Below are 24,769 nucleotides of genomic sequence, written 5' to 3' on the forward strand. Positions count from 1 at the left end.
GAGTCATAGGTGCTATCGATGGGACTCATGTCTACACAAGGAGTCCTGGTGGGGAACTAAAATTGAAACTAACCAGCGACAATTTTATGATTACTGCAGGTTTCCAGGAGTCATAGGTACTATCGATGGGACTCCTGTCTACATTAGGAGTCCTGGTGAGGAACAAGCCTTGTACTTCCTTAACAAGTAGAACAGGTACTCTGTAAATGTACAGGTTGGTATACTCATAATCAATTTTCAATTTGATAATCTCTGTATTCAACACCTACTGGAGGTATGTGATAATGAAAAAAAAGGCATAGGCCACCCACGTACCTCTATACTTATCATTTCATGTTAAAAGTTGGCATGGTTAATGCCTATATGTCTTATGTCTTTATGCACTTGTCAATTACATTCCCGGCCCTGGGGTCCCGGGACATAGCGGGGAGTCTACGTTTTGCTGGCGTGACATCCCCGCTCTAAGGTTTATAGATCTAGATCAAGATAAAGAAAAGTTGTAAAAACATGTCATTGGTCTCGGAGCAATACCAACATCGCTTGTTTTGTTGTTCATCAATGTTGTTTTCAGGATAGCCCTCAAAGATCAGCTGCAATAAAACATTCTATGCTTGTTGCAATCAGTTACAGTTTATCTGTGTTTTCTAACAAGATCACAAAATTTTTGGAAATGGAGCTGAAAAACTCGGACTACTAGTATATATATTACAGCTGGTGCACCCATCAATCGTGGCGTTGGCGTGGCCAGGAATTCGTGAGCGAGCCTGCCTATACTAGCCCATCGGTTTTGGGAAGAGTGTCCTCTTCCAGGCCGCACCGTCTGTACTGTAGCTGTACGGACTACCTTCGAAAGATTGCATGGATGGATTTCTTGGCCTGAATTTTCCGATCCTTTCAAGGCAATTGATTTTATTTGAAGTCCCTGATTTCGGATCCGATTCACAAGCTTGAGTGCTTTGGGTCGATTTCTGTGGACATTTCTGGTGGGGCAAGATGCACATATTTGAATTCTAGAGGATTTGTGATCTAGATTTTTTTTCTTGATCTCTAGACGATAGAGCTAGATCTAGGCCTATTTCTAATATTTTTGTTACTATCCCTGTATATGAGTCTTTGTTGGAGGATGGTCATGAAATGTTCTCTCTTCTGATCACCAGTGCCAGTGGATTCTTCATTGATGAAAGTCATTGTGTTTCAAAATGGTGAGAATTTTTATTCTCACCATGATTGTCCCCGCGGGCCGGGGACAGTCTTTTGCACATTCCCTGCCGTGTCCCGGCTACACAACCCGGCATGCGGGGCAACAGTTTTTTTAACATTCCCTGCTATGTCCCTGGACCCCCAGGGCCGGGAATATAATGATAAGTGCATTACTACCAAGAACAGTTATAGTGGTGCGCAACTCCTCCTGGTTGAGTATATATTAGCTGGAGGGTTTTCATTTGGTATGAAACACTATCAAGGAAAAGGAAGTAAAATGATCCACTAGAAATACAAATAATCATACCGAATGAGAGGAAACAGTCGAAAGAGTTCTTAGAAATGAATTATCAGTGTTTGCGATAAGCAATGAACACAATGGATGATAATGCTAAAGTATTAGGCCCAACATCCAGTATCAAAGAGTTTTCCCAGTAACGAAGCAAATTTTCATGCTATTAAAAAGAACCATTTGCTATTGAGACCATTAAACTTTTTGAAGTCATGCATGAATAGCTATGTAAGGAACTGACTTCATTTTATAAAGCAAGAAATTGGAAAAATACAATGAAAGATAACAAGAACAAATGTTAATGTTAAAGATTTGTAACGATAATTAAAAGAAAAATAGTAGTGACACAACCTTGTGCATCTTTTGCCTTTGTCTTATTGATCAATTTTCATTCTTAATTTATCACATCAGGATGTATTCTCATTGCATTGACTGATATCATGCTATTATGGAGTGCTTACTGTCATTGCTCAACCAAATGTATGAATAAAAGATTATTTGACCCTGCAGTGAAAAGCACAAATGAAATAAGATAATACAAATATAAAATTTACTTCAACAAAATTTTTGATACATCGCTTCTTTCATTAACATTGAATAAGGTATATGAGCTAACATTCTGTAGAAATGTGGGCTGAAATTCTTTTAACCAAAATGAAGTCTAAATGTCAGGTAAATCCTGCCATTCCCACTGGTCAAGGACAACAATGGATTTAACACTTTGGACAATAGTATAATGTAACTTAGGTAACTTACAATACCACAGAATTAATTTGATTTTTTTTTTTTAGAAAAACTATCATCTATCCTGTGATACTTCATCTGGATTCATTCCTTCTGACTGTCCACAATCCTCCATCTCCTCCTCCTCTTCTTCCTCCTCTTCACTTGATGTCAAATCAGGATCATCACACTGCCGTCTACATTTCGGACAGTCACAAGTAAAGAGATAGTTCTCCCTGCAAAGGGTAAGAGATGTAATGAAATGTCTATAATATTTCACAATGTGCTAGCATTTTTTAAATTCATTTATATTTTATTATTATAACATGATTTTGTGACCAACATGGAATTCTTAATGGCTAACATGTGTTTTTTCTAACACGCATATTGTCACATGAGTTTAAAGTTCCTATGAATGAGAGAAAATTCAAATTCAAATTTGAAAAAATACTGTATATATATATATATATAGTATACAAAACTAAATTTTTTTTACATTTCAATATCATATTACTGTTGAATGTCTTAAATATCTCTAATAAAATTCAATAAGCTCACTTGATGTCTAAGATGCACTATCATGGTTCAATCACCTAATTTTCAGCCTCCAAAATAGTGTTCAAACTCATGTATATAAAATTTGTTTCTGTATGCTGAAATCTTCTCGGAACAGTTCATATAACCAGTGATGACAAAACAGAAACTCACATTTAGTTGTACAAGAAAAACCTTGACATGAGTAAAAACAAAGCAATTTTCATCTTTTCACAATCAAAATGTTTTACTTTGCTTTGCTTCCTTGTTTCTGCAGGCTTCTTCAGACTTTGAAAACCCACGGTTGAGTCCATGGTTTATGTAGATTTCTTGTATAAATTACGCTTAGTTTAGCGCTTATCGGGCGCGTATGTAAGAAATGTCCAATGCTGATGCGCGCTTTTGTCACAGTGCGCCAAATTGACGCCTGTTACCATGGTTAGATGCGCTATTTTATTCATGAATCCACTGTTTGAAGAGTGGACTCATGAATAAAAACAGTGGACTCATGAATAAGATAGCGTATTTAACCATGGTAACAGGCGTCAATTTGGCGCACTGTGACAAAAGCGCGCATCAGCATTGGACATTTCTTACATACGCGCCTGATACGCGCTAAATTAAGCGTAATTTATACAGGAAATCTACATAAACCATGGACTCAACCGTGGGTTTTCAAAACCACCTTTGTGAATTCGGGCCCTTATGTTTACAAGCAAACAGGATTGCGAAGAAAGAAATCTGCTCACCGTAACTCCTTCTGTCTTGAGTGTCTACTTCTTTCTCTGCTGCATTCATCAAGATAGCTGATTAATATTTCCTACAGTAAAAACGATAAGATACACATAACCTACATTAAAATAAAGTCTTGTATGTTTAATCTTACCAAGTATGACAAAGGAGTGTATTTTCATAATTCAGTAATTGAAGAAGGGTTGCTTGTCTAAAGAAATTGAATCTAGAAAACATAACACAAAATGATTCATGCAGGTGATTTACCTACAAAGCTGAAATATCCAGGTTGTAAATATCAGCTTGTGAACAGGTTGTTTTTATACAATCAACAAGACCTTATCTCAATTTCCAGAATTTACAAATTTGATATAGTTAAGAATATCTGTGCAAATACATCCCATCATACAATGATAATAGATGGAAAGATAACAAGTTTACAATTTTGTGATGAGTTTTCATATCAAAAGAGGCAAAATTTGTACATTAGAATACATACAGAAATGTCAGTTCAAAGCTAAATTACATATTGCACATTCAAACGGTATCAGACAATTTGTTATAATAATAATAGGCATTTGTAAAGCGCCATCTATCGAGAAACAATCTATTCCGAGGTGCAATGTTATGATTGTTAATACCCCAGCTTTAGCTCGAGCTGCCTTTTAGCGCTCGTGCATTCAAGGAACGAATCCTGCCAGGTACCCATTCACCTCACCTGGGTCGAGTGCAGCACATTGTAGATAAATTTCTTGCTTAAGTAAAACATGCCATGGCTAGGATTTGAACCCAAGACCCTCTGTTTGAAAGGCGAGAGTCAGAACCACCAGACCACGACATGCCAATAACATGATAATACTACTTACAAATATAAGAAATTTACAATAATGTATTTCATTTTACCAATATTAGATTGGAATGGGGATCAAAGCCTTCTAGCTCATCCATAAAAACTAATATAATGTAACCTTACCTCTCCCTCAGCAATATCTGTGAGTGCAGTGAGGCTAAGAGTGGAGTTGTTGTGAAGAAAATTTATCTCAGCGTTTGGTTCACAGCTGTGATTACCTGAAGCAATAATAGACCAAGAAAAGGCAAGTTGTCAGTGACTGACTTTAAAGTCAGTCTTGAAAAAAAATGAAAATGAAAATCCATGTTTTATTTTTCGAAATACACATAAATGAAATACTCCGAAAATTTGTTTTGCCCAATTGATCGTGGCCTGGCAGCCTCTGTGAGTGCCTGATCGACACGGTTCTATCCCTTTGTTGAACGCCAAACCAGTCAGACTGCAGGTCCCAAGAAATTGGCTTCTTTCATCCAAGTGATATTCATGACTTGAGATGTTTCACATATTTAATGAGCTTGATGCGGACCAAAACACCTCTTTTCATTCGGTCATTGCTGCTCTAATTGTGCATCGAATTTCATGAATTTGGTACCATTGTAAAGAAGAAGAATCATTCTTTCAGGTCATGTGTTTGGATTTATTCAAAGATTTTGTAATATAGGTTAAAATTTTGAACTAAAATATGCTACAAAATAAATATTTTCATCTGACAAAAGCTGCTATTTTCACACTTTATTTTTGTTTGAGCCCAAATGATTTTTATATCTTGATAAAGCTGAATATGTATGCTTTGAAATGATATAGGTTTCAAAATAAGAATTGGTTTAATCGGGTCAAGATCACACTTTTCATTTGCAAAGTACATAACGCAGCTTGAAAACAAGAATACTGCACTCTGATTGGTCAAAAAGACCACACAATGGCAAATTCCAATGGTTCAAGTGCCTGGGTTCGTGGGAAGGTCACACTTCCCATGTGGTAATCTCCTCAAATACCCCGCGCCTGTTGTTCTGTGAACCTTATCCAGCCAATCAGAACTCTGGATTTCAAGCAAGTACAAAATTACAGAAATCTTGTCTTGAACCTTGGTAAGAAAAGTGTGATCTTGACCCGATAAAAAGGTGCCGCATATCAAGAGTGGCATTGTGTGAAGTACAGAAGTTCAGCTGTATGGTGATATAGATATCATTGAGGATCAAAATAAAAAGTTTTCCACAATTTGCAAAAGAAGACAGAGGAAGAAAATTCAGTTTTGAGGCACATTTTCAGGCCAGAAATTTACTTATAATTTAAAAAATATTGTATACAAAATAAATGACCAATATGAAAGAGTAACTTTTACTCTATCTGATGGTGCAATAATATTTCATTTAACTTGAGGTTAAAACAGGTAAATCTCACGAATCGCGATAGTTTGCAAGGATTCAGCCGCGAGATGATTTGGATGAATCTGGCCTTTTTGCTCATTAGCATAGGGACCTGTGGTCTGACTGAAACAGGGTAGCAGCAACTCTCATCTTTTAACATCTTTTGGTCTTACGTGGCCAGGTTTTCTTCACATTATAACAAGTATCTATGAATTAGGACCCTGGTGCACATTCTGGATTAAATTTGGTGAAATTTTGTACAGCCACAGATGACAATGGGAGATGGAGTTGATAGTGGCAATAATATGATATAATCAAATTTTAAAAAATATTCATAACAAATATATCCCTTATTTCAAAATTGTTGCATTGGGAGTGTATACAAGAGTAAAGAATGTTTCCCATGAAAGTTAATTTTTCCTCACTGACGTCATATATAGTCCATTTTTCCCATGGGAAAAATTGATTTTTTTGTCAGGGGGGGGTTTAGATCAGACCACCCATACGAGCACTACATTCAAGATGGGAGTTAAGTCATATTGTGCCCGTCTCACTAGTGTGCTTCGCTTAGCTGGCTGCCAAGCTAGCTATCCAAAAAGTTGTTAACTTTTTTTTCATTATCATTTATTCGAAGAGGAATGATACAGATGGGAAAGTACTATTGTTGTTTCTTTGATGTGAATAATTTTAGCCAGCTCCTTGTGCATCACCGTATATTTGTTTAATATAAGCTTTAAAGGTCAAGTCCACCCCAGAAATATGATGACTTAAATGAAGAGAGAAAAAATCAAAACTATCATAGTGCTGAAAATATCAAAATCGAATGTAAAATAAGAAAGTTATGACATTTTAAAGTTTCGCTCATTTTTCACAAAACTGTGATATGCACAACTATCTGAGTCAGTCGATGATGTCTATCACTCACTATTTCTTTTGTATTTCATTGTTTGAATTACACAATATTTCATTTTTTATAGCTTTGACAATAAGGACCAACTTGGCTGAACCATATAGTATTAACAATGCTAATCCCACATGATCAGGGAGGAATTAATCATTGTATCATTTGACAATGAGAAAATTAGAATATTTCATATTTCAAATAATAAAAAAGAAAAGAAATGGTGAGTGGATTACATCATAGTCTCCTCATTTGCATACCAGCCAAGATGTGCATATAACGGTTTTGTGAAATTTTAAAGCAAAACTTTAAAATGTCATAACTTTCTTATTTTACATCCAAGATGTGCATATAACGGTTTTGTGAAATTTTAAAGCAAAACTTTAAAATGTCATAACTTTCTTATTTTACATCCGATTTTTGATGAAATTTTCAGTGTTATGCTCGTAGGATTTTTCTTTTTTATTCAAATCAACTTTTTGTTGGGGTGGACTTGTCCTTTAATATATTCAATAGCCATCAGGGTACTTACAGGAGCTTTGCAATTTATAGAGTGCCGAGCCCTCACAGTTCAAAAAAGCTCCAGATTCTAGAAAGAGATAAATATAATTTTACATTAATTTAGAATGTAAATTTTAAAGATGGAAATTAAAATTGGATTGTTGTTATTTTGAATAGGCAAACCAGTCAGTTTTGACTATTGGTGCCTTGTTAATTTGCTTTCCTTTTTTTTCCAAAACAGAATAATTTCTTTGTTGAATCTATATCACTTAGAAAAGAAAAGAGAGGAAAGAAAGGTTCTTAGGAAATCGCGCAAGACCACCTCTCCTGCCCTGTATGTATAGGACATTATCCTGACAAGCCCGCTTGAGGTGCATTTCGAGGGCGTTTCAGGAGTACAAAATAACTGTATTCCCTGTCTATCTCAAATATGAGCAGGGGGCACTCTATCCGATACCTCGTAGAACCTCTATAGGAATTCCGCAGTAAAATTTATGTCAAATCGGATCAAGATTGAACTGTAAACATAATGATATTCCACTTTTATATAGCACTTAATACATCGGAACGACGTGTCTAAGCGCTTTACAGATCGGATTCAATCAGTCATTCCCAAACAATTACCAAAGAATCTAGGCTCAGGCAAATCATTGACAACTGAAATGGAATTGTGCCATATCATTCTGATCAAACGAGTATTCACGTTACAAATTTCTTACTATATATCTATTTTGTTATTGCTCATGTTTGAATGTCAGCAACAGGGAAATTAATTGTAATGTACATCTTCCTACATTATATTCAAGGTGAACTCTTTGAAATGATTTTTTTTGTGTGTGTGCTCAGATCACCTAACTGTATGACAAAGAACCTTATAGATATCAAGTAAGCCACCAAGATATTAAATATATATTACCTTTCTCCATATCAACATAAAGCTGATCAATAAACTGGTCTAGATTCTGCCTTTCTTCTTCCTCCAGATCGAGATCATCACAATTATGAACATAAACACTTAGAGAACTAGAAAATGAAATGATAGAAATTACAAATTAGTATTGTTGTCAATAGATATCATAGAGTAATTCAACAGCAACTGGATCCGGTGAAAAAACATCACAATGATCAAAACGATTGTGAACATACACAAGCAGAGAACTAGAAATAAAATATTAGAGGATAAGTTTTTGTCAATAAATATCATTGAGCAATTCAACAGCCAATGCAATGACATTACAATTATCCTAGTTGTGAACATACACACTTAGAGAACTCATGGAGCAATTCAGCAGCCAATGAAATCACAATAATCGTCATCATCATGAACATACACACTTAGAGAACTAGAAATTAAATTATAGATATTACAATTAAGTTTATGTTGCCAATAAATACCATTGAGCAATTCAACAGCCACTGCAATGACATCATAACTATGAACATACACTTCGAGAACTAGAATTAAACAGGTGTTACAAATAAGTTTTTTGTCAATAGATGTCATAAAACAAGTCAAGAGTCAATGGGCCCCCATTTGGTCATATATCTACAGTGTCTCTGAGTGAACCAGATTTAAACATGCATTTTGTGTTATAAGCAAGGCACGAGCCATTTTGCATGGAATTTTTACAATTACACTTGCGTATTTTTTAATCATCATTAATTATCACTTTTATCAAATCAATTATCGTGAATGTCTTCTTCAGGGTCCCTTAACACAAAGTTTAGCAAATTAATCGTACGCTGATTTTTATGATTGATTGTACATTGGTGTCAATGGAATCAATCGTAGAATATGTCCTATGATCATTGCTATTAAATCTTTTGTGTTACGGGGCCCCAGATTGTGAGTGAAGGGGTTTTACCTTGAACCAACTCCCTGTCCATTCATACCAATGAGAGCAAACAAAGATCTCAAACCATCTGGAGTAAACCACTAGAAGAGAGGAAGAGAAAAAGAGAATCAAAATAAAGATTGGACAATACATGATGGCCATGCTCAAATAATTGCTACTAAATATACAAATTTTGGTCCTGCCATCCCAAATTGAATTGTCAGATTTCTTACTGGGCTTGTCAAAAAAAGGTTTTTCTTAAATTGTCATAATTGATCACCAATAACCCATATAATTACTAAATTGAATGTGGATAAAAGTTCAGATCTTCAAAGAAAATGGAGATAACAAGGTTTAAAAATTCGAGGACCGCTCAGGCATGAGATAACCACACTCTACAATCTCTGTGAAGTTTCAAAGCAGTCTTGAACAAGAAAATCTTGCGCATTTTATTCAACTTTTTTAACTGAAGATATTGTCTTAACACGGACCCAAACTCTATACACTGGCAACTCTACCAAATATAGTGCTCCTGAGAGCTCAGCTGATCACGAGAAGCAAAGTTTCTCACATACAATGCTGGGCGAGGAAGGGAAGAGGGTTACAAGATCAGTCAATCAGCATCCATGGATTCTATGCACTATAGATTCTTCTGTGTGTGGAGCGGAATGAAACTTCGATGACTCGGAACAGAGGCTTTTGGCCATGGAGTATACATGTACATTCTATATTTTTGTTTTTGAATGTCTTGGAAGCCTGTGACAAACTTTCAGGCAGCCAAACAACCAGTTCCTCAAAAGTTTGCAGAGTTGAATGAATCAGTGAATGGGAAGAATTATTGAAATGAGATATTCATGGCAGCATACCTGAGCAACAGATTCTTCATAGAGAGCATTGAGCAACAATGGCTGGAGAGCTTCATACTGACCCTGCAAAAAGCAAGGGAATAAATTTTGTAAAAGCAGCAAAATTTATCATTAATTCATTCTTTACACTTTTAGTTTCCCTAACATTTTATCAAAAGTATATTTCCATACAGACACTGATTGTAAGAAACCAGCATTGTGAATATAACTACACTGGAAAGGTTGCAAATGAAAATATTGAACATAGTATACACAGGTATGATGACTATATCACACAAATAAGAACGTTAAGTTGAGAGATTAAGACAACTAATTGCATTTTCATTTTACTTTTGTCCATGAAATAGTAAAGCTCTAAATTAATTTTTTCATTTCATCACAAAATTGATAGTATTCACCACCTTACAAGCTTTGGTATACCAATTTTGGTGCCTGTAGAATTCATTCTGATGGGAAAATAACATTTCTTGAAATTGTCCTTTCATTGATATGTCTCAAATATGCACATTATATTTATTTTTGTCTTGCTTTCAGATCTAACACTATTTTTGTACGTGCAAAAAGAAAACGGAAAATTTAACAAGAAGTGTTCATAATGATTAATCTTGTGAATCTTTTAAGGTGTGAATTTGCAACGTCCTACCTTGAATTGTTTCCCAAGTAGTTTATGTGACAGTTCCATCTCTTCATTATGAGGTACATGGCAGAACTGATTGAAGACTGCTATTATCTCTTCTTTTGACTTGGCCTGGAAAACAATTCAATACATTGTCATTATGTTTTGACCTTAAAAAACATCAAAGGAATACAAGAAAATTGATCTTTCCTGTATTCACATTTTCAATGGGAAACCAATCTTGCATTCTATGTAGTCAAGAGATTATTTCAATAGGCCTACAGATGATCACTTGGGCCTCAGTCATATTCGCCGGCTGGTGGCAGGACATTGCCAGTAACTGGGGTAGCTGGAGGCCAGTGAGCGATTTTCTTTTTTAAATTGGTCCTCACCAGCCAAATAATCCTTAACACATCGCAGACCAAATTGACATTGTGCGGAGGCCTTCCTGTTGGACAAAGCCGGGAGGGAGCAACAGAGGGCACCCAGAAGTCAAAGGTGGTGGTTTTGTGAAGACTCATGTTCAGCCTATATGAAACCCTGATGGATGAGCTTGAGATCAAACATGCAGCAGCCTTGAAGTCATATCTAAGAGTGGAACCTGATTTGTGGCATGAGCTGCTTGACAGAGTGGGGTCATGCATTACCCAAGAACCAAAAGTACTATTTCACCATAAAATTGTTGTGACTTCTACTTCATTTTGCAAGCACATTTTCTTATGCATGCTTTATATTTTTCAACTTTTGTGTCATAGGCAGTGAGCACCTTTGGAGCCCAGCATCAAGGTGGACATATCACTGCTATACCTCGCCACAGGAGCCAGTTACCATGACTTGGCATTTACTTTCCGAGTCCTGCACAACACAATCTTCATTTGTCCGAGGTGTGCCAGGCCAAGGTGTGGAAGACTCCAGAGACCAAAGACGAGTGGCAAGAAGTGGCACAGGCTTTCCAAAACGGGTGGAACTTCCAGCACGTGTGCAGGGCCTTCGACGGGAAACACACAGCTATCCAGAAGCCACCAAAATATTTTTTTTCTTGATTGTGATGCTAGCCCTCGTCCATGCTAACTATAAATTCATCTTGGCAGACGTGGGGAGAACAGCGCATCATCTGACATAGGAATCTTCTATGAAGCTTACATATTTGCTGAATGCTGCTTCAAGATGTATTTGACATTTGGGAAAATGCATCATGCCGCAATGTGAAGAAAAACAAAGAAGAGTATACATCTCTCTTCCGACAACAGACAGAAAGAGTATCAAAAGTCAGATACCTGCATCCATCCCTAGGAGCCGAAGCAAAATCCAGAAGCAGATGAAAGAATTTGAACACAGAATGCCAGGTTCCTTTTTTCCTATTTCAAAGTATTGATGAGCATGGGAATTAAGGCAATCAATTTTGGAGACTCAAGTCTTTGACACAAAACTTACAAACTCAACGGTAATTAGTGTACAACCACTTCAAGGAATATTAATTTCCATGGCATGATGGCCTGTGAGCTCTCATCTTTGCCTACATCATTATTTGATGACAGTGGGTATATGAGAATTTTCAAATCTATGGTCACTTTAAAGAATATGACTAAGGACAAACTCAAAACTTGAAGATATCAAGGTCAGTTATTTGCAGTGATTGATTGCTATGTCCTCTTGGAGATCTCCAGCTGGCCATCTACTCCCAAAAGACAAGCAACTGTGGCTGATTACGTGAACAAATTCAAGGGCAAGATAGCTGATCATCTTAGGTTTTGAGACATGTATCTAATCCTTGATTACAGTATGAAGTGTACAACCCAATCGTCCAGAGGAAATGACAGATCATGAGTATATCAGGTTAAATTGTCCTCACCTCTTCCTTCACAGAAACTGACTCTTATTGGTACCGGTAGTGAAAACAATAGACAACTGATTCAAATTATATCCAAAGAACTTTAAACTGACCTAGAGTTCATGAAGCAGAGCTCAGTATGCTTGTCATCACTGACCAAAAAGCAACCGCTACTGAAGTTCGACCAGATGGCTCACTAATATGGAGGCCAGATTTGTCAACCAATCATCAGGAGGCTGATACCATCATTGTTCAGCAAGCCATCAAACTGGCAACCGATAAGGGAAGTTTCACACAGGTGATCACAGATGACACAGATGTGTATATCCTTTTGCTTATCTTTATCATGAGCAAAGTCTTTCTTCACTATTTTTAGTAAAGTCACGAACAGAGTACTCACTTGACCCATTTTAGTGATAGTCTCTATTTCATGGCATTACAAAGGCTGAGTCAGTGGTTTTAAAGCCAAAAGTAAAGGCACATCAATGTAATAGCAATCTGACCATTGCCAAATCTTTGAAAATAAACTAATATTTATCAAATATAAGAATATTTAATGTAAATTATGCAAATAAAACAAGATTAAAGATGGAAACGAATGCAAGTGCAATTCTAATATGCAGGGAGTAAGCTTTGAAACACTTTTCATTTGAATTAGTGGTGGATAGAAGCGGTGTTTTTCATGAGTGATCAGAAATTGGTTGGTTGGGCCCGATCACTACTGACCACTGTCGCTATAAAACTGGTCACTAATTAAAGAGAGGACCATCACAGACATAACTGAAACAGTCAACAAGATGAAACACACCATCTACCCGATGCTACCTGATTATGCAATGACTGGGAAACACTTGGGGTATGTAATGGCATTGGTAAGGGAACTCTGTTGTAAGTAAAAAAAAAAATGCTGAAATTCAGTGGGAAACATCGAGGCTGACCTGGCTTATGTCATGCACGATGTATTGCGGTTTGCTACGGCCGGCCCAATATTATTCAGATTCAATCTTATTCACAAATTTGATCTCAATATCATCTTCATGATTTAGGAGTTTATCATAGTGACTCAATCTACCCTTTAAATTTGAAATGAAAGAATTAATGAGAAATGGAAGGAAGTAAATACCTGTTTTATTAGTGCAATCATCTTGGCAATCAACATAATACTAGTCGTCTCTGGAGGATAGTGCATTGTTCTACAAGAAAGTATGGAAAATGAAATAAATTAAGTACATCCATTTATCTTTTGATCTACATGGGTGATATAAATGTTAAAATTCAAATAATCAAGTTGGTTAATGAGAAAAAAAAAAGATCCAGGGCCCCATTGCATAAAAGTTACAATTATGGCAACTTTGCCATCCAATGCCTTTGATTTTTATTGGCTGATGATGAGCATTGTTACCATGGTAGTTTGCAATTGGATGGCAAAGTTAATAAGAATAGTAACCTTTTTTTGCAACGAGGCTCAGATTAGCCAGTGGTCAGATAGGATATAAAGTGATGTCAAACCGCAAATCTCACTGAAGGTGATTGAATAATATCTGAGGAGCATACATAAATGTAAATAGGCATTCTTCTCTGAATCTATTGTCATATGTTGTAACCAAGGCAACCAACAACCCAAACAATTAAGAAATATCTTGCATATCTCCATCTCCCGACCAACAAGTGTGCAAAGTTTCACGAGCTTTAGGCAATAACCAAGAAAGTACATTTGGCTATTGATGCAGGAATCAAAGCATGCTTGAAATAATTTGAAATATCTTATTCAAAAAACAAATACAATGAGCAGGTGCCAGAATCGCAGGAAATATAATAGGAATTCAAGGGCTACTTTTCACAACCCACTTCCTAAATCTGCTCCATTTGATAAGCGAATTGGGATTTTCTGGGGCTCTTTATATTAAATTGCCCTGAGCCCCCATTTCATTTTTTCCCTGCATCATGGTTCCTCATTCTCTTATACTTCCTTTGTTGACCATATTACAACTGTTTGTAAAATTATAAAGATCTCTCCAATTCCATAGCCTTTTTACATCAGATTTTGATGAAATTTTCAGACTGATGCTTTATTTCATTTTTCTCTCCTGTTCAAACTCGTTAGAATGGCCTTGGCCTTTAAGATTTATTTAGACAAACTGTTTCACATCATGTAGGATATGTCCAGAAAGGCAACAAAAAAGTGGAATTAAACCAAATTGCAATACCACAGTATGGGTACTTGATCTGGGGCCCCGTCTTGCAAAGAGATACGATTGATCTGATCAACGCAACTATGGAAAGCCAGCAAAGTCAACATATAAAATGCATGTTTGTTCAAAAAAAATTCTAGATATGTATATCCATAAATTCATTGATTTCTTAAAGCCTGTGTATAGCTTTGGTAAAGGGTCAATAATGTGATTGATAATCGAATATCATCTAATATGACAGTCTTACTGAAGCGTAGAGACCGTTAGATATTTTTCCAACTGCACTTCTCTGAGAAAATTTCAAATATTCAAATCTTGGATATATAGCGCCCTCTCTCGGCGATGCTTGTTTTAAATTAAAAAATGGGCATTCAAGCACTTATCTTATAAATTTAGTGATTAGATATCCAAAAGTTACAGACAAAGAACATATCTTGAAAGTTTCAGCCCATTCCATGATTTGGAATAGGATTTAATTGACAGACAAAAACACAGATATTTTAATTTGATCGGGTGACCCGATCAAGTTAAATTTCCATGTAAAATCGCAAAATTTATCCTGTAACACACATTTTCATTTCATATCCTCCACATCATAACTGTTATAGGGCATATCCATTCATATTAGCTAGCAATGAATTGGAATAGTGATAGGTGCATTTTGGTGGATTTACCAAAACTATACACAAGCTTGAACAATTTGGTGTGTTCTCTTTTGTTCACAAAGGACATTTTGCAAATTTCCAATAGAAAAATGTTAACACTAATAGATTTCCATACAGTTGCAATTGATTGGATCAATCGCAACTCTTTGTAAGACGGGCCCTGGGGCCTTTTGGAGAAAGAGTTGCAATCAATCGCGAATCATGCGCAACTTGATTTTCAACCAATCAACAGTGCGCAATTGGGACTTGCGATTGATTTTTTTTACTTGCGATTGATTTTTTTTACTTGCGTTTGATTTTTTTTACTTGCGTTTAAACTCAACTCTTTGTAAGACGGGGCCCTGGACTTACTTCCAAACTTCCTGAAGGATAACAAGAGGCTGATTAGGATCAGGAGGATGATGTGATATACAGAGTACTTGATGGTACTGATTCCATGCTTCTTCTCTACAGTTGCTGCTGCAATATGCAACCTACAACAAAGGAGAATCATAAGTATCATCACCAGACCTTCATTTTTGAGGAGCGCGATCGTTGCAACAGCGACTGTAGAGAAGAAAATATCTATATCAATTCAGCCGGTGGGGTATTCTGAGCATAGTTTGTTATTGTGAAATAATTTTTTATACAGAACTTCTAAAAACTTTTTTCAGTGTGATGCAGTCCTTCACGTTTATAATTTCTTGGAGCTCAATAAATCGCTCTCCTTATTTTTTTGAGCTCAATTGAGCTCCTCAGAATCGCTCTCCATGAGGAGCTCAAATCAATTCATTACAATACATGTATGATAAATTGTAGATTTTTCTTAACATTGTATATATGTAATAGCTGTGTTAGCTATTAATTAATCTGTGGTGAAACTAGGCCTGGGTCACGTCAATACGTTTACAAGATGTCGTACGCACTCCTGCTAAAAAAAAAAAAAAAATTGAAAAAAAAATTGCTAAAATTTCACATTTTACATCTTTAAATCCATGAAATGGCCTTCTTTTTTCCATAATTCCTTGAAATTACTTTGATTTAGTTGAAAACTATCAGAAAAATGAAGAATATTCACCACTTTCCCGACTCTGATTTGAACTTACCTCGGTAAATATTGTAGTCCCACATGTAGACTTCCATGGTGTTGCCATGAAAATCTACATATGGGACTACATGGGACTGCAATATTTACCGAGATTAAATTAAAATCAGAGTCGGGAAAGAGATGAATATTCTTCATTTTTCTGATAGATTTCAACTAAATCAATGTAATTTCAAGGAATTATGGAAAAAAGAAGGAAATTTCATGAATTTAAAGATGTGAAATGTGAAATTTTAGCAATTTTTTTTTCATTTTTTTTTTTTGAGCGCGATTTTTTGCTCTCCTTATTTTTTTAAGGAGCGCGGTAGGAGCGCCGGCGCAATAGCGCCTCATCAAAAAATGAAGGTCTGTTGCAATATGGATCCTACAAAACATGGTATCAATAGTATTATCACATGGGAAATAGTTTTCAGAACAGATGAAATTTTTTTTTCAAACAGAAAACCCCAGGGGGTCCAGTCAAATATATTGCTGTACACACGCGTGACGAAGGAATTTCCAAACACCCCCTAAACGGGGTTTTCTCTGTGTGCAAAATAACCCCCTGAACAAGTTTTTTCGTGACCTTTTTTTTTTTTTTTTACACATTTTGGCCCCTAAACAAGTTGTCGCCAAAATATGACCTCGGGGAAAAACATACCCTAAATACGTTTGGCTGGTCTTTAAAAAAAAAATTTTGGTGAAAAAAACATACCCTACATAATTTTGACCTCGCGATTGACCATCGACCAGTCTTTCAAAACCACCCTTTTTTTTTAAAATCAGTGTTTTTGATACCCTTAACGAGTCCACGCGCGGACCACGTCCAAAACTGAAAAAACCCACCACTTTAAACGCGTTTTTTGGTCACGCATGTGACAGCAATATACAACTGGCCTCCCTGGGCAGAAAACCATGCTCAGAATATGCCACAGCCTGATTTAATAATATATTTTATATTTCCAATAGGTTAAATAATGTAAAAAGCACAAAGACCAACTTTCATTGATTTAGGGCAAGTAAAAACAGATTAAGATTTCTAACCAATCACTTCTGTACTGCATCTTTCGGTGGCCAAATATATCTTGGCAGATACAATGGTAAAATGCTCAAAATTTACACCATTATTTGCAAATTTTCCACGAAACATTCTACTAAAAGGGCAAGACAACTTTCAGAAAATTTTATAAAATACCTGTCTTCCTTCCCTAACTAGAGTATTTTCATGTTGCCATCATATCCCAAAGACAATATCACAGAACAAGACTTACCTGACAATGAGGGCAGTGTACAAAATTGTCTTTTTTCACTTTACAACACTCCAAGTGTGGAAGGACCAGCGAAGGGTTGGCTGAAAGACGTCTAGCCATCTCTTCAGCATTTTCCATCGACCTCAAGCAATGTTCACATGCTTTGTAGTTATAAAACTCATTCCACAAGAACTGAGCACAAACAAGAGGCTTCTCTTCAAAGAGCACTGTTCCTGCAGCTACATCTCTTGTAGAAAATAGACCTCTTCCCTACACAAGAGAGGATAGGTACAACAATTATGAATGGATTTTGTTGGGAGATGCTGTTTTACTGGTTTTATGTGATTTTTTTTTATTTGGGGAGGGGGGGGGGTTGGGAAACAAACCACTGCAATCAAGTTATTTTCCACATACCCCCGGTGCCTCTTCATTTTTAATTCATTCATTCATTCATTTCATTTCATGGTTTATTTCCAGTGAAACAGTCATACACATACTGCAGCTAAAAAGCTGAAATGCATGTATTTACCAAACAATTGCACATGATGTAGCATAAAAAGTTATGTAATAATGATACAAGTGGAATGCCTCTGGCCGTCTCACCTGCATCACGCAATTCAACATAGCAGCAGTGCTGACTTTGAAAACTACTATAACTCACACAAGATGTTCAGTGATACTTGGTTACTCTTATTTCCACGTTTTATGAATTAGACCAATACACTTATAGAGATAGGATGGTAATTCAACAAATACCCCCAATGCGGCCAAAGTTCATTGATCTCACATGACCTTTGACCTTGATCATGTGACCTGAAACATGCACAGGATATTCAGTGATACTTGATTACTCTTATGTCCAAGTTTCAAAAGTCAGATCAATAAACTTGCAAAGTTATGATGGTAATTCAACAGATACCCCCATTATGGCCAAAGTTCATTGACCTTTGACCCTGGTCATGTGACCTAAGATGTGCACAGGATGTTCAGTGATACTTGACTACTCTTATGTCCAAGTTTTATAAACTAGACCAACATACTTTCAAAGTTATGATTGTAATTCAACAGATACCCCCAAATCGGCCAAAGTTCATTGACCCTAAATGACCTTTGACCTTGGTCATGTGACGTGAAAATCATGCAGGATGTTTGGTGATACTTGATTAACCTTATGTCCAAGTTTAATGAACTAGGTCCATATATTTTCTAAGTTATGATGACATTTCAAAAACTTAACCTCAGGTTAAGATTTTGATGTTGATTCCCCCAACATGGTCTAAGTTCATTGACCCTAAATGACCTTTGACCTTGGTCATGTGACATGAAACTCTACTAGGATCTTCAGTAATACTTGATTAACCTTATGGCCAAGTTTCATGAACTAGGCCCATATACTTTCTAAGTTATGATGTCATTTCAAAAACTTAACCTCAGGTTAAGATTTGATGTTGACGCCGCCGCCGGAAAAGCGGCGCCTATAGTCTCACTCTGCTATGCAGGTGAGACAAAAACTAACGGTACACTAGGAAAATACAGATTACAAAATGAAATTACAGTGAAAATATGCACTTCACAAGTTATCAAGGAGATTGATAAAGTACGGTATTGCATTGTGTTTGAAACAGGAGATCCTGCATTTGTATTGCATTTACTTTTATTTATTGCTTTAAATCATGCCAACAACATACCGTTGTTATTAATATTGTTCATTCCTTTCCAGTAACCAGTTTTTATAATGTGGATTTTTGCTCACTGATACTACAAAATCAGAGCATACTTGTTCACGTTTATCTTTTAGTGCATCCAGTTTGCATTGTTTTAAAGCATTTTTCATAATTTGAATAATTTTTGCCTAAGATAAATTTACAAACTCTTTTCTAGATTCTTTTTCATTTTTGTACATGGTACAAAGTTGAACTTCCATTAAACACAGTGACACAAGAGGCCTATTCTAAAACAGGGCGGATGTATCCGATATAGTCAGAAATTTGTTATTTCATATTTTTCACTAATCTAAACATACATAGAGCTTTTCATTGCACTTTTTTCACATTTCATCTATATCGAAGTCCCATTCTAAATTTTGTTGGTTCTATAAACTCCTAAAATATTTAAAGTATAAATGTAAGGCAGGTCCGATTCGTCAATATGCAAAAACTCACAAAAGGGTGCATTTTTCATTTATGTTATGTTCATTGCCATACAATTACTAGGATCTAGTTTCATATGATTACTGTCTGTCCATTCTTATAAATCATCTAATACATTTTGAAATATTGTTTTTGTAAATTTCTGTTTTCGAGTAACGTAAGATCCATGAGCCAAAGCCATCGTTGGAGAAGGCAAACCCGTTACGAACCATGGAAAACCTAAATCACCCTGGGCCAGTTAGTACATGTTTCTTGACCTCGAACGGTCCGAAAAAACTAAACCACAATTATATACGCAGCGTACCAATTCGAGCGAACTCACTCGCCATCGCATGCAGTCATTCTTATTTCTCTTAAATAGTTTCCTTATTTCAGGGCCGATTTTCTTTGTTCAAAACTGAAAACAGAATAACATTGGATTTCAAAATACAATATGCCTTTGAAAACTTGATTAAATATCAAATTCAATAATTTAATTCTGAAAGGCCTACTACAGGAAGAGATGCTCTTACATAATATGGTTTATGGTCTAACCCTCGGGCTTGCCTACGGATATGTTACATAAGAGGGATCATCGAGCGATTCAGGGTTGATAGCGATGAGCTCAGACCCTCGCGCATGCGATGTTTTTAAATCGGCAGCGAATCATTTATACATGTGAGGAACTCGATGTTGGCTCTAAACCACCAATTTTTAGGCTAACCGCATGATGGATATGGAGCCAAATTAGGATGAAAAGAAATTAAGCTTCTAATTCTTTCCACGTAAGTTTCGGTGTAGGATTTTGACAATAAATATGCATTTTTTCCTATCAGAGTGAGTTTTGGACCTTTATGTTCGGGTAGGTGTAGCGTAGAGGTGTAGACTGTAGCGGTAGTGAAGTGGAGTGGAGCCTGCACAAACATCACTTGAGGTAAGCTAGATCTCTCCATGTACCTATCTCAGGGTGACCAGATTTCACAAAATTAAATATGGGACAGTCTACAAAAAAAAGATCAACAAACAAGGCTACACAGTTACAGTGTTAGTCTGTCTTGTGAAAAAAATATAAAGAATTGGAAGCGAGGGTGAACGAAAGAATGAAAGAGAGAAAGAAAAGCGATGAATTGAGAGGAAAGAAAGGAAAAATGACGGGAAAAAAATGAAGGAAAAATAAAAAAAGATAGAATAAAAAGGATGAAAGAATAGAAAGAAAGGATCAGAGGGAAGATGTGTGAAAGACAAAATAAAGGAGAAAGAAAAAAAGGACGAAAGAAAGAATGAAGGAAAGAAAAATATTTCCTTCATTCTTTGAAAAAAAAAGAAGAAGAAAAACAGGAAGGGAGGAAGGAGGGAAGGAAGGGTGAAAAGAAAGAACAAGGGAAAAGAATAAGAAGGAAAAATAAAATTAAGAATTAATGAAAGGATGAAAAAGAAGAAAGAATGAAGGGAGGAGAGAATGAAAAAATAATGGAGGGAGAGAAAGAACGAAAAGGAAGCAAAAAAATGTTTAAGGAAAGAAAGAATGAAATAAAAAAAGGAAATTTGAAAAAGGCAGGTAAGAGAAAAAAATGGACATGCAGAGAGAGAAAGGATGAGGAAAGAAAGATAAGAAAAAAGATAGGTGGATCAAAAATGGGCATGTAGGAAGGATGAATATAAATTAGGCTATATTGGATGGCTCAAAATGGAATACCAGAAATATTCCAAGAGTTTTGAAAAATATTCCACGATCTTGAAATATTTTTTCCAAACTCCTGGAATACTTCTGGTATTCCATGCTGAGCCATCTCATATAGGCCTACCTTAAATTAAATATTCATGCGGTTTGAAGCTGCGACCCTCGCGTGCAATGTTTTGATATCGGCCGTGAATAAGCAATTTTGAGGATGACCAGAGGATGGACACGGAGTGAAATAAGGGTGAAGAGTAAGAAATTATGCTTAGGCTAAAAATAGGTAGGCCTATGTATTTATTGCTGATGTCTTTCTTTTGGATATTTCTTACAATAAATATGCATTTGAATATTTCCCACCTTTGCCACTCGGAGCTATCCAAACAAGTTCACTGTCTTGATGTTCGGGTAGGTGGAGCGTAGTGTAGCGGGAGTGAAGACTGAAGTGGAGTGGAGCCTGCACGAACATCACTTGAACTAGTTGAGGTAGCCTAACGTTAGATCTAAGTTAGGCCTGGGCCCTAGGATAGGGCTAGGCTAGCTAGATAGGCTTTAGCCTTTACATGTCATTGTCAGACTGAGCAGCTTATTCTCGAGTCTTGGATCCAGTGGCGGACCGTGACCCGGGGACAAATAACATTGGAGGGGCACTGTATTGTTTGTGAACAATGGAATGCTGTGCCCCTCCAATGCTTTGTCTCCTCCGCTCCGGGTCACGCTCCGCCATAGACAGCTGGCAGCTGTCTGTTTCGAGGAGTTTTTTAACTTTTTTTTTATTTCTCCTCGTACACAGACGGCTCGCTATCGTGCAGCCACCATTAGGGGACTTGCAATGCAAAATCCCCCCGTCGGGGCTTTTCAATTTTTGTCTTTAATGAATAAAAATTTCGAAAATTATAGTGACCAGAGTGCTAATTTATATTCCCTCTTGGCATCAATTGCCAAAAATCGGAGAAAAATGAAGTTAAAAGGAACAAGTGGAATGCCTCTGGCCGTCTCACCTGCATCACGCGGTTCAATATAGCAGCAGTGCTGACTTTGAATACTACTCTAACTCGCACAAGATGTTCAGTGATACATGGTTACTCTTATGTCCACTTTTTATGAACTAGACCAATAAACTTACAGAGATATGATGGTTATTCAACAAAAAACCCCAACATGGCCAAAGTTCATTGACCTTACATGACCTTTGACCTTGATCATGTGACCTGAAACTCGCACGGGATGTTCAGTGATACTTGATTACTCTTATGTACAAGTTTCATGAATCAGATCCATAAACTTTCAAAGTTTTGATGGTAATTCAACTGATACACCCAATTCGGCCAAAGTTCATTGACCTTTGACCTTGGTCATGTGACCTGAAATGCGCACAGGATGTTCAGTGATATTTGATTACTCATATGTCCAAGTCTAATGAACTAGACTAATAAACTTTCAAAGTTATGATGGTAATTCAACAGATACCCCCGATTCGGCCAAAGTTCATTGACCCTAAATGACCTTTGACCTTAATCATTAGGCCTGAAACTTGCACAAAATATTCAGTGATGCTTGATTACTATTATGTCCAAGTTTCATGAATCAGATCCATAAACTTTCAAAGTTATGATGGGAATTCAACAGATATCCCCAATTCGGCCAAAGTTCTTTGACCCTAAATGACCTTTGACCTTGGTCATGTGACGTGAAACTCATGCAGGATGTTTAGTGATACTTGATTAACCTTATGTCCAAGTTTCATGAACTAGGTCCATATATTTTCTAAGTTATGATGACATTTCAAAAACTTAACCTCAGGTTAAGATTTCAATGTTGATTCCTCCAACATGGTCTAAGTTCATTGACCCTAAATGACCTTTGACCTTGGTCATGTGACATGAAACTTTAATAGGATGTTCAGTAATACTTGATTAACCTTATGGCCAAGTTTCATGAACTAGGTCCATATACTTTCTAAGTTATGTCATTTCAAAAACTTAACCTCAGGTTAAGATTTGATGTTGACGCCGCCGCCGCGCCGCCGTCGGAAAAGCGGCGCCTATAGTCTCACTCTGCTTCGCAGGTGAGACAAAAACAGTGACTTACCTCGGCTGTCGCGCAAATTCACTTCCCCGTTTTATCCGATCTTAAGTACATAAACATATGGCCATTGAGTCCCCTGTACAGATCGCGCTAGAACTTCGGTCTCTGTATTTGGTGAGTGAAGCCAACGAAGTTCAGCTGAACAACCAACAGAGACCGAAGCTTTTGGTCTAGCTCCGCCACTGCTTGGATCTATCTAATAATCTAGTTCTATCATCTCTAATTCTCTGAACTATCAAAGTTTGGTGGCTTATATGATTCATGAGTTTGCAACAGCCATTTGAGCAAAAAAATGACCGAATACAGGGCATGATAGGCCTACTTATTCTAGATCCTGTCCGCTTTTATGCGACAGCGGAGCTCCGCTTAATTTGCACATCAAGATCAACGTGTTCAAACTCTACGCGTGTACCGGTACCGGCTCTCGGCAGGTCAATGTCTTCGGCTCGCGACGAGTATAGTTAGAACCTAACTTAGTATTAGATCTAATTACAAAGTTCCTGGACATTTTCAAAAGTCATATAAATAAACAGCAAATATTCCTATATAGCACTACACAATTAAATATACCTTCACTGAATCGATGAAGCGAACATCAACGCAAGATCCGTTCGCCATGCTCGAATTGATCAACACATCGGTCCAGTATCAGCTCTGCTTCAGTTTTACGGCCGGCCGGCGCCGCGCCGGCCACGTGCTCTGCGCTGCATGCACTGTACATTTGCGCGGCATAAATATGGCGGGAACGTTACTACACAATCGCTCTAAAAAAAATCTTTTAAAACTTGGTGGGGTTTTTTTAGGATTTCTCCTTGTTTCCTTGATTTTTGCTACATGCAGCAGCATTTATTATGGATTGTCAAACATTTTATAAGAACATCAGGAAGAACAATTTTATTTAAAAAAAGGACCTTTAAAAAAGTTTGCTCGATCGGCCTAGGCGCTAGGCTAGGATTGGTCAAAAGTTAATCATGTGATATGCCATATCGTACATACAAGTACAATTCAATAGGGTTCACTCATAGAAATATACATCTCTAAGGGTTCACTACATGCATCGCAAGTTTTTAGCACATTATGCGCCACACTGCGCCCCTCGTTTTTTTAGAGCTTGTAACGCACAATCATAAAAAGAATCCAGTTCACAGTGGCGCATAGACCCCCCAAAAAGGAATGGAAAGAGAGAAGGGCAAAATGTATTATTTTCTGGATATCGTGTAAAATCTAACATACAATTTGATTTTGTAATAAAAATGTCAAAATTTTTGCTCGCTCGCTTGCAACTTTTTTCGCTTCAAAAGATAAATTCTACCCGATACGCAATATATCTGGCCCTCTAAAATGTTCACCTCATTACACCGTCATGCCTGTTCATACCTTTCACCTGAGAAAGACCCTATTTATGAGCACCTTACTGGGCACGTACCTTAATGACCAAATTATACGTTTGCTGACCATT

At 36.7% G+C, this 24,769-nt stretch overlaps 1 protein-coding gene across 2 annotated transcripts; it reads right to left on the reverse strand.

The window, feature by feature from the left end:
- Positions 1–1,315: 1,315 nt before the first annotated feature.
- On the reverse strand, positions 1,316–23,953 carry LOC121425041 (SET and MYND domain-containing protein 5-like). 2 transcript variants are annotated; one of them, XM_041620985.1, is made up of 12 exons: positions 23,881–23,953; positions 17,440–17,688; positions 15,457–15,578; positions 13,372–13,441; positions 10,445–10,549; positions 9,802–9,864; positions 8,966–9,036; positions 8,017–8,123; positions 7,132–7,188; positions 4,455–4,549; positions 3,499–3,569; positions 1,316–2,451 (listed from the first exon to the last, which is right to left on the reverse strand). In XM_041620985.1, the coding sequence occupies exons 1-12, from the start codon at positions 23,926–23,928 to the stop codon at positions 2,292–2,294; spliced, it is 1,218 nt and encodes a 405-aa protein (XP_041476919.1). In that variant the 5' UTR covers positions 23,929–23,953; the 3' UTR covers positions 1,316–2,291. The 2 variants fall into 2 exon arrangements, with proteins under 2 accessions (XP_041476919.1, XP_041476920.1); XM_041620986.1 differs by lacking the exon at positions 23,881–23,953 and adding an exon at positions 21,583–21,684.
- Positions 23,954–24,769: the final 816 nt, after the last annotated feature.

The sequence above is a fragment of the Lytechinus variegatus genome, chromosome 12 (assembly GCF_018143015.1).
Source record: "Lytechinus variegatus isolate NC3 chromosome 12, Lvar_3.0, whole genome shotgun sequence".
NCBI classification, from domain to species: domain Eukaryota; kingdom Metazoa; phylum Echinodermata; class Echinoidea; order Temnopleuroida; family Toxopneustidae; genus Lytechinus; species Lytechinus variegatus.